The sequence below is a fragment of the Salmo trutta genome, chromosome 32 (assembly GCF_901001165.1).
Source record: "Salmo trutta chromosome 32, fSalTru1.1, whole genome shotgun sequence".
Classification (NCBI taxonomy): domain Eukaryota; kingdom Metazoa; phylum Chordata; class Actinopteri; order Salmoniformes; family Salmonidae; genus Salmo; species Salmo trutta.
Window position 1 is genome coordinate 34,815,220 of NC_042988.1, and position 13,745 is coordinate 34,828,964.

Below are 13,745 nucleotides of genomic sequence, written 5' to 3' on the forward strand. Positions count from 1 at the left end.
GCATGTTTTGTTCAATCAAGTTCATATTTATATCAAAAAACTGCTTTTTACATTAGCATGTGATGTTCAGAACTAGCATACCCACCGAAAACTTGCGGTGAATTTACTAAATTACTCATGATAAACGTTCACAAAATACATAACAATTATTTTAAGAATTATAGATACAGAACTCCTTTATGCAATCGCGGTGTCAGATTTTAAAATAGCTTTTCGGCGAAAGCACATTTTGCAATATTCTGAGTACATAGCTCGGCCATCACGGCTAGCTATTTTGACACCCAGGAAGTTTAGCCTTCACCAAAATCAGATTTACTTTTACAAAAATGTTATTACCTTTCCTGTTCTTCGTCAGAATGCACTCCCAGGACTTCTACTTCAACCACAAATGTTGTTTTGGTTCCAAATAATCCATAGTTATATTCAAATAGCTCCGTTTTGTTCGTACGTTCAGGTCACTATCCGAAGGGTGACGCGCGAGCGCATTTCGTGACAAAAAAATTCAAAATATTCTATTACCGTACTTCGAAGCATGTCAAACGCTGTTTAAAATCAATTTTTATGCTATTTTTCTCATAAAATAGCGATAATATTCCAACCGGGCAATGTTGTATTCATTCAAAGGCTGAAAGAAAAAAATGGAGTAGTCTTGTGAAAAAAATGTAGAATTCTCATAAACGCGCATCTCCAGTGTCACTGTCCCCAGGCTGACCACTTACATATTCTCCTGCTGTTCTTCGCCCAGAGACAGCAGACACCCCATTCCACTTTCTGGCGGCTTTAGAGAGCCAATGGAAGCCTTTGAAAATGTCACGTTACAGCACAGATGCTGTATTTTCGATAGAGATGCAACAGAAGGACAACAAATTGTCAGACAGGGCACTTCCTGTATGGAATCTTCTCAGGTTTTGGCCTGCCATATGAGTTCTGTTATACACAGACATAATTCAAACAGTTTTAGAAACTTTTGTGTTTTCTATCCAAATCTACTAATTATATGCATATTCTAGTTTCTGGGCAGGAGTAGTAACCAGATTAAATCAGGTACGTTTTTTTATCCAGCCGTGAAAATACTGCCACCTATCCCAAAGAAGTTAACAGCTATGTTTCTCTGTGTATCCTCCAGGTCTGTTTCAGTGGCAGGGCCTACATTAACAGCTATGTTTCTCTGTGTATCCTCCAGGTCTGTTTCAGTGGCAGGGCCTACATTAACAGCTATGTTTCTCTGTGTATCCTCCAGGTCTGTTTCAGTGGCAGGGCCTACATTAACAGCTATGTTTCTCTGTGTATCCTCCAGGTCTGTTTCAGTGGCAGGGCCTACATTAACAGCTATGTTTCTCTGTGTATCCTCCAGGTCTGTTTCAGTGGCAGGGCCTACATTAACAGCTATGTTTCTCTGTGTATCCTCAAGGTCTGTTTCAGTGGCAGGGCCTACATTAACAGCTATGTTTCTCTGTGTATCCTCCAGGTCTGTTTCCTCCCAGCAGTGGCAGGGCCTACATTAACGGCTATGACATCTGTCAGGACATGGCTGTGATTCGCCACAGCCTGGGCCTGTGTCCGCAGCACGACGTGCTCTTTGACAACCTCACTGTCCGGGAGCACCTGCTATTCTACACACAGGTAAGACATGCAAATACGCAGGCAGGCACAGAGACAGGCAGGCAGACAGGCACAGAGACAGGCAGGCAGGCAGACAGGAACAGAGACAGGCACAGAGGCAGGCAGACGGGCACAGAGGCAGGCAGACGGGCACAGAGGCAGGCAGACGGGCACAGAGGCAGGCAGACGGGCACAGAGGCAGGCAGACGGGCACAGAGGCAGGCAGACGGGCACAGAGGCAGGCAGACGGGCACAGAGGCAGGCAGACGGGCACAGAGGCAGGCAGACGGGCACAGAGGCAGGCAGACGGGCACAGAGGCAGGCAGACGGGCACAGAGGCAGGCAGACGGGCACAGAGGCAGGCACAGAGGCAGGCACAGAGGCAGGCACAGAGGCAGGCACAGAGGCAGGCACAGAGGCAGGCACAGAGGCAGGCACAGAGGCAGGCAGGCAGGCACAGAGGCAGGCAGGCACAGAGGCAGGCAGGCACAGAGGCAGGCAGGCACAGAGGCAGGCAGGCACAGAGGCAGGCAGGCACAGAGGCAGGCAGGCACAGAGGCAGGCAGGCACAGAGGCAGGCAGGCACAGAGGCAGGCAGGCACAGAGGCAGGCAGGCACAGAGGCAGGCAGGCACAGAGGCAGGCAGGCACAGAGGCAGGCAGGCACAGAGGCAGGCAGGCAGGCAGACCGGCACAGAGACAGGCAGGCAGGCAGACCGGCACAGAGACAGGCAGGCAGGCAGACCGGCACAGAGACAGGCAGGCAGGCAGACCGGCACAGAGACAGGCACAGAGACAGGCAGGCAGGCAGACAGACAGGCACAGAGACAGGCACAGAGACAGGCAGACAGGCACAGAGACAGGCACAGAGACAGGCAGGCAGGCAGACAGGCACAGAGACAGGCACAGAGACAGGCAGGCAGGCAGACAGGCACAGAGACAGGCACAGAGACAGACACAGAGACAGGCAGGCAGGCAGACAGGCACAGAGACAGGCACAGAGACAGGCAGGCAGGCAGACAGGCACAGAGACAGGCACAGAGACAGGCAGGCAGGCAGACCGGCACAGAGACAGGCAGGCAGGCAGACCGGCACAGAGACAGGCAGGCAGGCAGACCGGCACAGAGACAGGCAGGCAGGCAGACCGGCACAGAGACAGGCAGGCAGGCAGACCGGCACAGAGACAGGCAGGCAGGCAGACCGGCACAGAGACAGGCAGGCAGGCAGACCGGCACAGAGACAGGCAGGCAGGCAGACCGGCACAGAGACAGGCAGGCAGGCAGACCGGCACAGAGACAGGCAGGCAGGCAGACCGGCACAGAGACAGGCAGGCAGGCAGACCGGCACAGAGACAGGCAGGCAGGCAGGCAGGCACAGAGACAGGCAGGCAGGCAGGCAGGCAGGCAGACAGGCACAGAGACAGGCACAGAGACAGGCAGGCAGGCAGACAGGCACAGAGACAGGCACAGAGACAGGCAGGCACAGAGACAGGCACAGAGACAGGCAGGCAGGCAGACCGGCACAGAGACAGGCAGGCAGGCAGGCAGGCACAGAGACAGGCAGGCACAGAGACAGGCAGGCACAGAGACAGGCAGGCACAGAGACAGGCAGGCAGGCACAGAGACAGGCAGGCAGGCAGACAGTCAGGCAGTCAGGCAGGCAGACTGGCACAGAGACAGGCAGGCAGGCAGGCAGGCAGACTGGCACAGAGACAGGCAGGCAGGCAGGCAGGCAGACTGGCACAGAGACAGGCAGGCAGGCAGGCAGGCAGACTGGCACAGAGACAGGCAGGCAGGCAGGCAGGCAGGCAGACTGGCACAGAGACAGGCAGGCAGGCAGGCAGGCAGGCAGACTGGCACAGAGACAGGCAGGCAGGCAGGCAGGCAGGCAGACTGGCACAGAGACAGGCAGGCAGGCAGGCAGGCAGACTGGCACAGAGACAGGCAGGCAGGCAGGCAGGCAGACTGGCACAGAGACAGGCAGGCAGGCAGGCAGGCAGACAGGCACAGAGACAGGCACAGAGACAGGCAGGCAGGCAGACCGGCACAGAGACAGGCACAGAGACAGGCAGGCAGGCAGACCGGCACAGAGACAGGCAGGCAGGCAGACCGGCACAGAGACAGGCAGGCAGGCAGGCAGGCACAGAGACAGGCAGGCACAGAGACAGGCAGGCACAGAGACAGGCAGGCACAGAGACAGGCAGGCAGGCACAGAGACAGGCAGGCAGGCACAGAGACAGGCAGGCAGGCACAGAGACAGGCAGGCAGGCACAGAGACAGGCAGGCAGTCAGGCAGGCAGACTGGCACAGAGACAGGCAGGCAGACTGGCACAGAGACAGGCAGGCAGACTGGCACAGAGACAGGCAGGCAGACTGGCACAGAGACAGGCAGGCAGACTGGCACAGAGACAGGCAGGCAGACTGGCACAGAGACAGGCAGGCAGACTGGCACAGAGACAGGCAGGCAGACTGGCACAGAGACAGGCAGGCAGACTGGCACAGAGACAGGCAGGCAGACTGGCACAGAGACAGGCAGGCAGACTGGCACAGAGACAGGCAGGCAGACTGGCACAGAGACAGGCAGGCAGACTGGCACAGAGACAGGCAGGCAGACAGGCACAGAGACAGGCAGGCAGACAGGCACAGAGACAGGCAGGCAGACAGGCACAGAGACAGGCAGGCATGCAGGTATGCAGACAGGCAGGCAGGCAGGCAGGCAGGCAGACAGGCAGACAGGCACAGAGACAGGCAGGCATGCAGGCAGGCAGGCAGGCAGGCAGGCAGGCAGGCAGGCACGCAGACAGGCACGCTGAAAGGCAGACAGGCACGCAGACAGGCACGCAGACAGGCACGCAGACAGGCACGCAGACAGGCACGCAGACAGGCACGCAGACAGGCACGCAGACAGGCACGCAGACAGGCAGGCGGGCACGCAGGCGGGCGGGCACAGAGACGGGCGGGCACAGAGACGGGCGGGCACAGAGACGGGCGGGCACAGAGACGGGCGGGCACAGAGACGGGCAGGCAGGCACCATTCCCCTCTACTTTCCTTACCTTCTGTCCTCTTATCTTTCCTTTTAAGTTTACTTTCTCAATTTCACTCTAACTTTTCCTCACATTCCATACTTCCCTTCTTCCCACAAATTTCTCTCGCACTCGCTCTCCCTTGCGCTTTCTCATGCTCTCGCTCTCTGTTGGTATGTATTCCATATGCCTCTCATCTCCAGCTAAAGGGTTATTCCTTATGTCTCTCTCTCCCTCTCTCTCATCTCATCTCCAGCTGAAAGGTTATTCCTTATGTCTCTGTCTTGTCTCCAGCTGAAGGGTTATTCCTTATGTCTCTTTTTCTCTCTGTCTCGTCTCCAGTTGAAGGGTTATTCCTTATGTCTCTTTGTCTCGTCTCCAGTTGAAGGGTTATTCCTTATGTCTCTCTCTCTCTCTGTCTTGTCTCCAGTTGAAGGGTTATTCCTTATGTCTCTTTGTCTCGTCTCCAGTTGAAGGGTTATTCCTTATGTCTCTCTCTCTGTCTCGTCTCATCTCCGGTTGAAGGGTTATTCCTTATGTTTTTCTCTGTCTCGTCTCCAGCTGAAGGGGTATTCCCAGGAGAAGATTCCAGCTGAGGTGGACCGGATCATCAGGATCCTGAACCTGGAGGACAAGCGGCATTCCCACTCCAAGACCCTGTCAGGTGGGATGAAGAGGAAACTATCCATCGGCATCGGCCTCATCGGAGACTCCAAGGTCAGTATTGGATTGCGTCCCAAATGCCACCCATTTCCCTATTCAAGTGCACTGCTTTTGACCTGACGGTATTGTCTTGTCACTCAATTCAAAATGACTTTATTAACCCCAGAGGGTTAGTTAGCGTGGCATTGTCAAAGTACAGGCATACCATAATTGCATGAATAAATACATATCCTTTTGACTTTTTCCACATTTTGTTGTGTTACAGCCTGCATTTAAAATTGATTAAGTTGAGATTGTTGTCACTGGCCTAAACACAATACCTCATAATGTCAAAGTGGAATTATGTTGTTTTTTTATGTACGAAAAATATAACGTTGAAATGTCTTCAGTCAATAAGTATTCAACCGTTTGTTATGGCAAGCCTAAATAAGTTTAGGAGTAAACATTTGCTTAACAAGTCACGTAATAAGTTGCATGGACTCTCTGTGTGCAATAGTGTTTAACATGATTTTTGAATGACTACCTCATCTCTGTACCCCACATATACAATATGTAAGGCCCCTCAGTCTAGAAGTGAATTTCAAACACAGATTCAACCACAGGGAGGTTTTCTGCAGGCACGCAGACAGGCAGGCAGGCACGCAGACAGGCACTCAGGCACGCAGACAGGCAGGAATTTCAAACACAGATTCAACCACAGGGAGGTTTTCCAATGCCTCGCAAAGAAGGGCACCTATATGTAAATAAAAAATGAATTAGACATTGAATATCCCTTTGAGCATGGTGAAGTTATTAATTACACTTTTGATGGTGTATCAATACACCCAGTAACTACAAAGATACAGGCGTCCTTCCTAACTCAGTTGCCGGAGAGGAAGGAAACCGTTTAGGGGTTTCACCATGAGGTCAATGGTGACTTTAAAACAGTTACAGAGTTTAATTACTATGAGAAAACTGAGGATGGATCAACAATAATGTAGTTAGTCCACAATACTAACCTAATTGACAGAGTGAAAAGAAGGAAACCTGTACAGAATACAAATATTCCAAAACACGCATCATGTTTGCAACAAGGCACTAAACTAATACTGAAACAAAATTGCAAAGAAATTCACTTTTTGTCCTGAATATAAAGTGTTATGTTTGGGGCAAATCCAGTACAACACATTACTGAGTACCACTTTTCATATTTTCAAACATTGGGGTGGCTGCATTGTGTTATGGGTGTGCTTGAAATTGTTAAGGACTGAGGAGTTTTTCAGGATAAAAAAAGAAACGGAATGAAGCTAAGCACAGTCAAAATCCTAGGGGAAAACCTGGTTCTGTCTGCTTTCCACCAGAAATTGGGAGATGAGATCACCTTTCAGCAGGACAATAACCTAAGGCCAAATATACACTGGAGTTGCTTACCAAGAAGTCAGCAAATGTTCCTGAGTTGCTGAGTTACAGTTTTGACTTAAGTCTACTTGAAAATCTATGGCAAGACCTGAACATGGGTGTCTAGCAATGATTAACAACCAATTTGACAGCCCTAGAAGAATTTAGAAAATTATAAATGGCCAAATATTGCACAATCCATGTGTGGAAAGCTCTTAGAGACTGACCCAGCCTACTCACAGCTGTAATCAATGCCAAAAGTGCTTCTACAAAGTATTGACTCGGGGGTGTGAATACTTAGGTAAATTAGACTTTTATTTATTTAATTTTCAAGACATTTAAAAAAATTCCTAAAAACATGTTTTCACTTTGTCATTATGGGGTATTGTTTGTAGATGGGTGAGAAAAACAATCTATGAAATCCATTTTGAATTTGGGCTGTAACACAACAAAATGTGCTATGAATACTTGATGCACTGTATGTGCAACACACAAGGCTATTTCAACACATCTTACCCCTCTGGCTCTTTCTCTGTCCCTTCCCTTCCATCCCTCGATCTCCCCCTGCCTCCACCCCCCCTCCCTGTCTCAATCTTTTTGTCCATCCATCCTTCCATCTCACCACTTCTCCCCTCCAGGTGGTGATGTTGGATGAGCCCACATCGGGCATGGACCCGTCGGCACGGCGGGCCACCTGGGACCTGCTCCAGGGCGAGAAGCGCGGGCGCACCATCCTGCTGACTACACACTTCATGGACGAGGCCGACCTGCTGGGGGACCGTATAGTCATCATGGCTGGGGGAGAGCTGCAGTGCTGCGGCTCGCCGCTGTTTCTCAAGAACAAATATGGTGAGAGGAGGGAGGGAGAAAAGAAGAATGGGTAGAGAGGGAAGAGAGGAGGGATGATGAAATGAACAGGTGTGATGGAGAGGTTGTAGAAACAGAGAGAAGAGGTGGAATGTAGTGGTGAAAAGAAAAGGGTTGGATAGAAGGGGTGAGAAGTGGAAGTGGTGGGAGTGAAGACTACAAGACAGAACAGTGTGAATAACTAGTAGTTATGAGGTGAGGTTAGAATGTCATGAGGTGATAGGAGAGTGATTCAGAGATCTAACTTGATCCTCCTGCATCTCAGGTGCTGGCTACCACATGGTGATCGTGAAGGACGCGCTGTGCAACGTGTCTGAGATCACACGGCTGGTCCACATGTACGTTCCCAATGCCACGCTGGAGAGCAGTGCTGGGGCTGAGCTCTCATACATTCTGCCCAAAGAGAGCACCAACCGGTAAGACAAAATCAATACCCAGTCTCACACAGGCCATCAGTGCCGCTGGCCACAGCTCGGTGTTTAGTGTGACACATACTATTTTTGTCAGTCTATTTTGATGAGCCCAAGTTGGGTCCAATCTGAGGGTGTTGCTGCTTGCTACAGTATGATTACAGACACCTCTACTTCTAGAGGTAAGGGTGATGTTTCAAGCAGATATATAGCTTATGTCCCAAATGGCACCCTATTCCCTATTTAGTGTGCTACTTTTGACCTGGTGAAAAGTAGTGCAGTAAAACGGGAATAGGGTGGTATTTTGGTCCCTGCCATCGTTGTTGGTTTTATCTGGAGGCAGTATAGACTGACTGTTGAGGTTGTTTAACCACCTGTGATGTAACCATAGATCCCCATGACAGAAGACTGTTTTAGACCCGGGTCTGACTGATCTCTGATGGATCAACGTTCTTCCCTCTCCAGGTTTGAGCTGCTGTTTGCAGAGCTGGAGATGAACAGAGAGGAGCTGGGCATCGCCAGCTATGGAGCCTCTGTCACCACCATGGAGGAGGTCTTCCTCAGGTATGGGATCACACACTCACCACAGCTCCCAGGGAGAGTACCAGCTAGGTCTGGATCTCTCACCACAGCTCCCAGGGAGAGTACCAGCTAGGTCTGGACCTCTCACCACAGCTCCCAGGGAGAGTGCCAGTTAGGTCTGGACCTCTCACCACAGCTCCCAGGGAGAGTACCAGCTAGGTCTGGACCTCTCACCACAGCTCCCAGGGAGAGTACCAGCTAGGTCTGGACCTCTCACCACAGCTCCCAGGGAGAGCACCAGCTAGGTCTGGACCTCTCACCACAGCTCCCAGGGAGAGCACCAGCTAGGTCTGGACCTCTCACCACAGCTCCCAGGGAGAGTACCAGCTAGGTCTGGACCTCTCACCACAGCTCCCAGGGAGAGTACCAGCTAGGTCTGGACCTCTCAACACAGCTCCCAGGGAGAGTACCAGCTAGGTCTGGACCTCTCACCACAGCTCCCAGGGAGAGTACCTTTACTTAAAGCCTGCAGTTGTAATAAATATTAACACTTGTCATGAGTATGTATGTACCTGCAGGCTTTTAAGTGTACACACAAACATATATATATACACATACACCTGTGGCGGTCGATGCCGTTTTAGATGATGGAGGCTGACTTGTTTCATGCGCATGGCCTTATTTCTATTACAGCATATTGGATAACTGTCTTTCATATTCCATTCAGCCAGTTCAATGTAACAGTGATAGGTTTAGGCTACTACATGATACTCACATGTTCCCTATACTCATCATGAGGTTGCTACAACCTAGCCTGTGAATGAAAGTTTACAACGTAGGTGCACACAGGTCGAGAGAAACATTTGAAGTGACAGACAGTGACACATGCAATACCGCCTTGCACAATCTTGCCTGCGTCTAGCTGATCTAGGGTGTAATCATTAGTCTAACAGTGGCAAATGAGAGTTTCTATTGGACAAATTCAGGAATGTTTATCCCTGTTTCGTTCTGTGTGCTTCCGTTTAAGAAATGTTTTTCAACACATCTGTGGAATGAATACACCCCTGATCACTAGTGAACATTTGTTTCATAGCAGCCATGTTGTATTCCTTCTCACAGCTATGCTCTCTCCTCCTCTCACCTTTTCCCTTCGCTTGTGGACGTCTTCAATGCACAACACATCAGCTGTATGTGACCAGGCGAAGAAACCTTTCCAAACCATATCATAACCACTAAAGCCTACATCGTTGTCATCATATTAGCTAAAGTAATGTCCTAGTCAACATGGCTAATAGAAAAAACACGTTACTAAACCCGCTACAATCATGCAGTAACGTTAGTGTGCAGTCAGTAAACAGTTTAGCAGTTACACCGGCAGGCCCCGGTGGCAATACATTAGTAAAATCAAAAGCTTACCTTGACTTGGAAGAGTTCTAGTGTTGTGTTGGATAGTCATAGCCAGCTAGCTAACATGGCATCCCTCTGTTTGAGCAGGGGGTTTGAGTAGGCTAAACTAGCTAGCTGCATTTGCTAGCTAAGTGAAACTGAAAGTTAAAAAAAAGACAATCTCTCTCTTGCTTCTCTTTCATTTTGGAAGAAATTAATTTAACTGTTCACCTATTGTCTTTATCTCTCTTTGAGTCAACTACTCACCACATTTGGTGCACTGCAGTGCTACCTAGCTGTATCTTATGCTTTCAGTACTAAATTCATTCTCTGTTCCTTTGATTTTGTGGACAACATGTCAGTTCATGCTGCCAGAGCTCTGATAGATTGGAGGATGTCCCCCGGAAGTTGTAATAATTACTGTGTAAGTCTATGGAAGGGGGTGAGAACCATGAGCCTCCTAGGTTTTATATTGAAGTCAATGTACCCAGAGGAGGACGGAAGCTAGCTGTCCTCCGGCTATGCCATGGTGCTACCCTACAGAGGGCTGTTGAGGCTACTGTAGACCTTCACTGCAAAAAAAGTGTTTTAATCAATGATTTGGTGACGTGAATATATTTTGTATAGTTTTATCTAAAAAAGATAACTTTTTATACATTTTTATTTTTCTGAGGAGGATGGTCCCCCCCTTCCTCCTCTGAAGAGCCTCCACTGACACACACACACACTTATTCCAGTTCTCATCTTCCGCTCAATTACTCTGCATCACCAGCCAGCTGCCTTCAGCTTACATCTGAGCAATTATTTCTGCCTCTGTGTTTAAAGTGTGTGTGTGTGTGTGTGTGTGTGTGTGTGTGTGTGTGTGTGTGTGTGTGTGTGTGTGTGTGTGTGTGTGTGTGTGTGTGTGTGTGTGTTTTCGAGCATATTTTAATGTGTGTGTGTTTCGGGGGGGTGCATACATGCATGTCTTTGTGTTACTGTCTGGTAGTATAGTTTGTTTGTGGGCACGTGTTTTTTCAGTAGAACACAGCTGTGAAGGCTCTAAACAGGATATAGCAATTACCTCCAAAATATCTCATTTCAGGCTTCATTATTTTTACCTCACAATGTGAGTCTATCAGTGAGTGTCTCCATCATTACCCGTATACAAAAGCCTCATTAATCCTCTATTTGAGGTTTCTTTTCAACTCCACTAAAAGCCACCATCTTAACACGTGTTTAGTCTGTACACACTGATACATACATGTACTGTAGGTAAAGGTGTAACACCATCTACATTAGCCCTATCATTAGGGTTTCTTTTCAACTCCACTAAAAGCCACCATCTTAACACGTGTTCAGTCTGTACACACTGATACATACATGTACTGTAGGTAAAGGTGTAACACCATCGACATTAGTCCTATCATTAGGGTTTCTTTTCAACTCCACTAAAAGCCACCATCTTAACACGTGTTCAGTCTGTACATACCCTGGCTATTACGTTCAGCCTCTTTCCATTATCAATTTCATTCAGCTTTATTCCCACCCAGCTCTTTGAAGGGGTGGACCATCTACATTAGTCCTGCCATTTCAGTTTCATTTCAAATATACTGAAAGCCACCTAATTTAACACCTGTTCAGACTGTTCCTACCTTGGCCAAGTCATTTCCGCATCTTTTCATCTTACTACATATGTTGTCTCTTGGCCATTATCAATTTCATACAGCTACTGCAGAGGCCCCGAGTCCATTTTCATTTTCACACCCTGGATAGGGGTCTCGTTGACCACTTATAGAACTGTTAGATGAAGCTCTTTGAGGGGGGCGCTGCCTGTGTCAGGCGTTGTGAAGATTGATTAATTCAGCCAGCCATTCATTTGAAATGGACCGAAATAGCGTTCTGGCTGTTGTGGTTGTCCAAGTTCCTGTTCTTCCCCTCAGAGAGTGAGAAGGCGAGAGAGAGTTAGCAGGGCTGGAATGACATAAAATGCTCACCATCACCAATAACACAAACACACTCCCACTTATTAAGTACTCTCCGATGAGCTGCTTTGTTTGGTGTACAATAGACCCCGGGGTGTGTTCCTGAGTTCTGTGAAGAGATTTCAGCATCAACATCCATTGATTCACACAGAGTGCTCTCTCCATAAGCCACTTCCGGAACACAAAGATTCATCCAATTATGAATGAATATGTTTCATGTCTATAAATACATTTGTACAGTCTAAAATGGTCAAGATGTCATATAGTACAAAGGTTCCTACATTCTTCCGGACCACCTGACATGATTATGAAAAACTGGAAAAATGGATCCCGAAACTAAAGTTTCCTGGTCAGGACACATGGTCTGGAAAAACTCAGCATAGTTAATTCAATTCATCTGTAAATTCCATTATGTCATAATGTAATACTAGGTATCTAACTACTGTAAATTGTATATTTCCTTATGTTGTCCTGATAAAGCTCCGTTCAGAAGGGAAGCTCAGTTAAATTGTTATAACTAAGTTCATCCCTGTCTACTGTCAGAGTAGAGAAGTTACTGTCAGAGTAGAGAAGTTACTGTCAGAGTAGAGAAGTTACTGTCAGACTAGAGAAGTCCACTAAGTTGTATTGGTCCCTGTGTACTGTCAGACTAGAGAAGTCCACTAAGTTGTATTGGTCCCTGTGTACTGTCAGACTAGAGAAGTCCACTAAGTTGTATTGGTCCCTGTGTACTGTCAGACTAGAGAAGTCCACTAAGTTGTATTGGTCCCTGTGTACTGTCAGACTAGAGAAGTCCACTAAGTTGTATTGGTCCCTGTCTACTGTCAGACTAGAGAAATGCACTTTTTTTTATGTTTATTTCCTTATGCGAGTCCTTAGAGTGGTGAAGCTGTTGGTCTCTAGCCTGGACATCCAGGGTTTGGGTTAGATACACTGCTACTGTACTAAGCTGTACATTGTTGTGTATTTCCAGAGTGGGGAAGCTGGTGGATTCTAGCCTGGACATCCAGGGTTTGGGTTAGATACACTGCTACTGTACTAAGCTGTACATTGTTGTGTATTTCCAGAGTGGGGAAGCTGGTGGATTCTAGCCTGGACATCCAGGCCATCCAGCTGCCGGCGCTGCAGTACCAACACGAGAGACGCTCCCATGACTGGACCATGGACGACACCAGCAGCTACAGCGGCATGACGGACGTCACCGACTTCACTGACAGCGGCACGCTCATCTCCGAGGACTGCTCCAACATCAAGCTCAACACCGGGGTGAGAGGAGAGTTTTTGTGTGCGAGTTCAGACAGGAAGTAAGCTAAATGTCAATATAGAAGGTTGCCTGTTAACACATCTTCTCTTTCTGTCATCAACATGGTTTATTAATAGGAACGTTTGGGAGCTTACAAAATATAGGAACATACTGTATTAAATCAGAGATGATATGGAAATAATGTCTGTCTGTCTGTCTGTCTGTCTGTCTGTCTGTCTGTCTGTCTGTCTGTCTCTTTCCTTCTTTCTTCCCCCCCCCCCCCCCCCCAGGCCAGACTGTACATGCAGCAGTTCTATGCCATGTTCCTGAAGCGGGCACTCTATAGCTGGAGGAACTGGAAGGTGATTGTGGCCCAGTTCCTGGTGCCCCTGGTGTTCACTGTGCTGGCCCTGGTGGTGGCAAAGACCTTCCCCGGGCGCCACGACTCACCGCAACTGAGGCTGGCACTGGGCCGCTATGGCCCCACCACTGTGCCCGTGGCCCTGGAGCCCGGCAAGGGACCGCTGGCAATTGCCCTGGCACAGGTGTATTCCTCGCAATTGGCTGCCCAGAAAGCCCAGGATGTCAATATTAGCGGTAAGCGTGTCAGCATGTTGGAAGGGATCACTAGTTATTTGAGATGAAAGGTGATTTGTAGATCAGTGATTCTGTGCAGTTGTCTGCAATGT

At 48.9% G+C, this 13,745-nt stretch overlaps 1 protein-coding gene across 1 annotated transcript in view; it reads left to right on the forward strand.

Annotated features, from left to right (window-relative positions):
* LOC115171784 (ATP-binding cassette sub-family A member 3) overlaps positions 1 to 13,745 on the forward strand; it is a 93,086-nt gene that overhangs the window by 65,596 nt on the left and 13,745 nt on the right. The window contains exons 13-19 of the mRNA XM_029728919.1: positions 1,469 to 1,623; positions 5,186 to 5,341; positions 7,303 to 7,513; positions 7,797 to 7,947; positions 8,407 to 8,505; positions 12,881 to 13,079; positions 13,347 to 13,653. Coding sequence (XP_029584779.1) covers positions 1,469 to 1,623; positions 5,186 to 5,341; positions 7,303 to 7,513; positions 7,797 to 7,947; positions 8,407 to 8,505; positions 12,881 to 13,079; positions 13,347 to 13,653 — 1,278 coding nt within the window. The remainder of the gene's footprint in view (positions 1 to 1,468; positions 1,624 to 5,185; positions 5,342 to 7,302; positions 7,514 to 7,796; positions 7,948 to 8,406; positions 8,506 to 12,880; positions 13,080 to 13,346; positions 13,654 to 13,745) is intronic.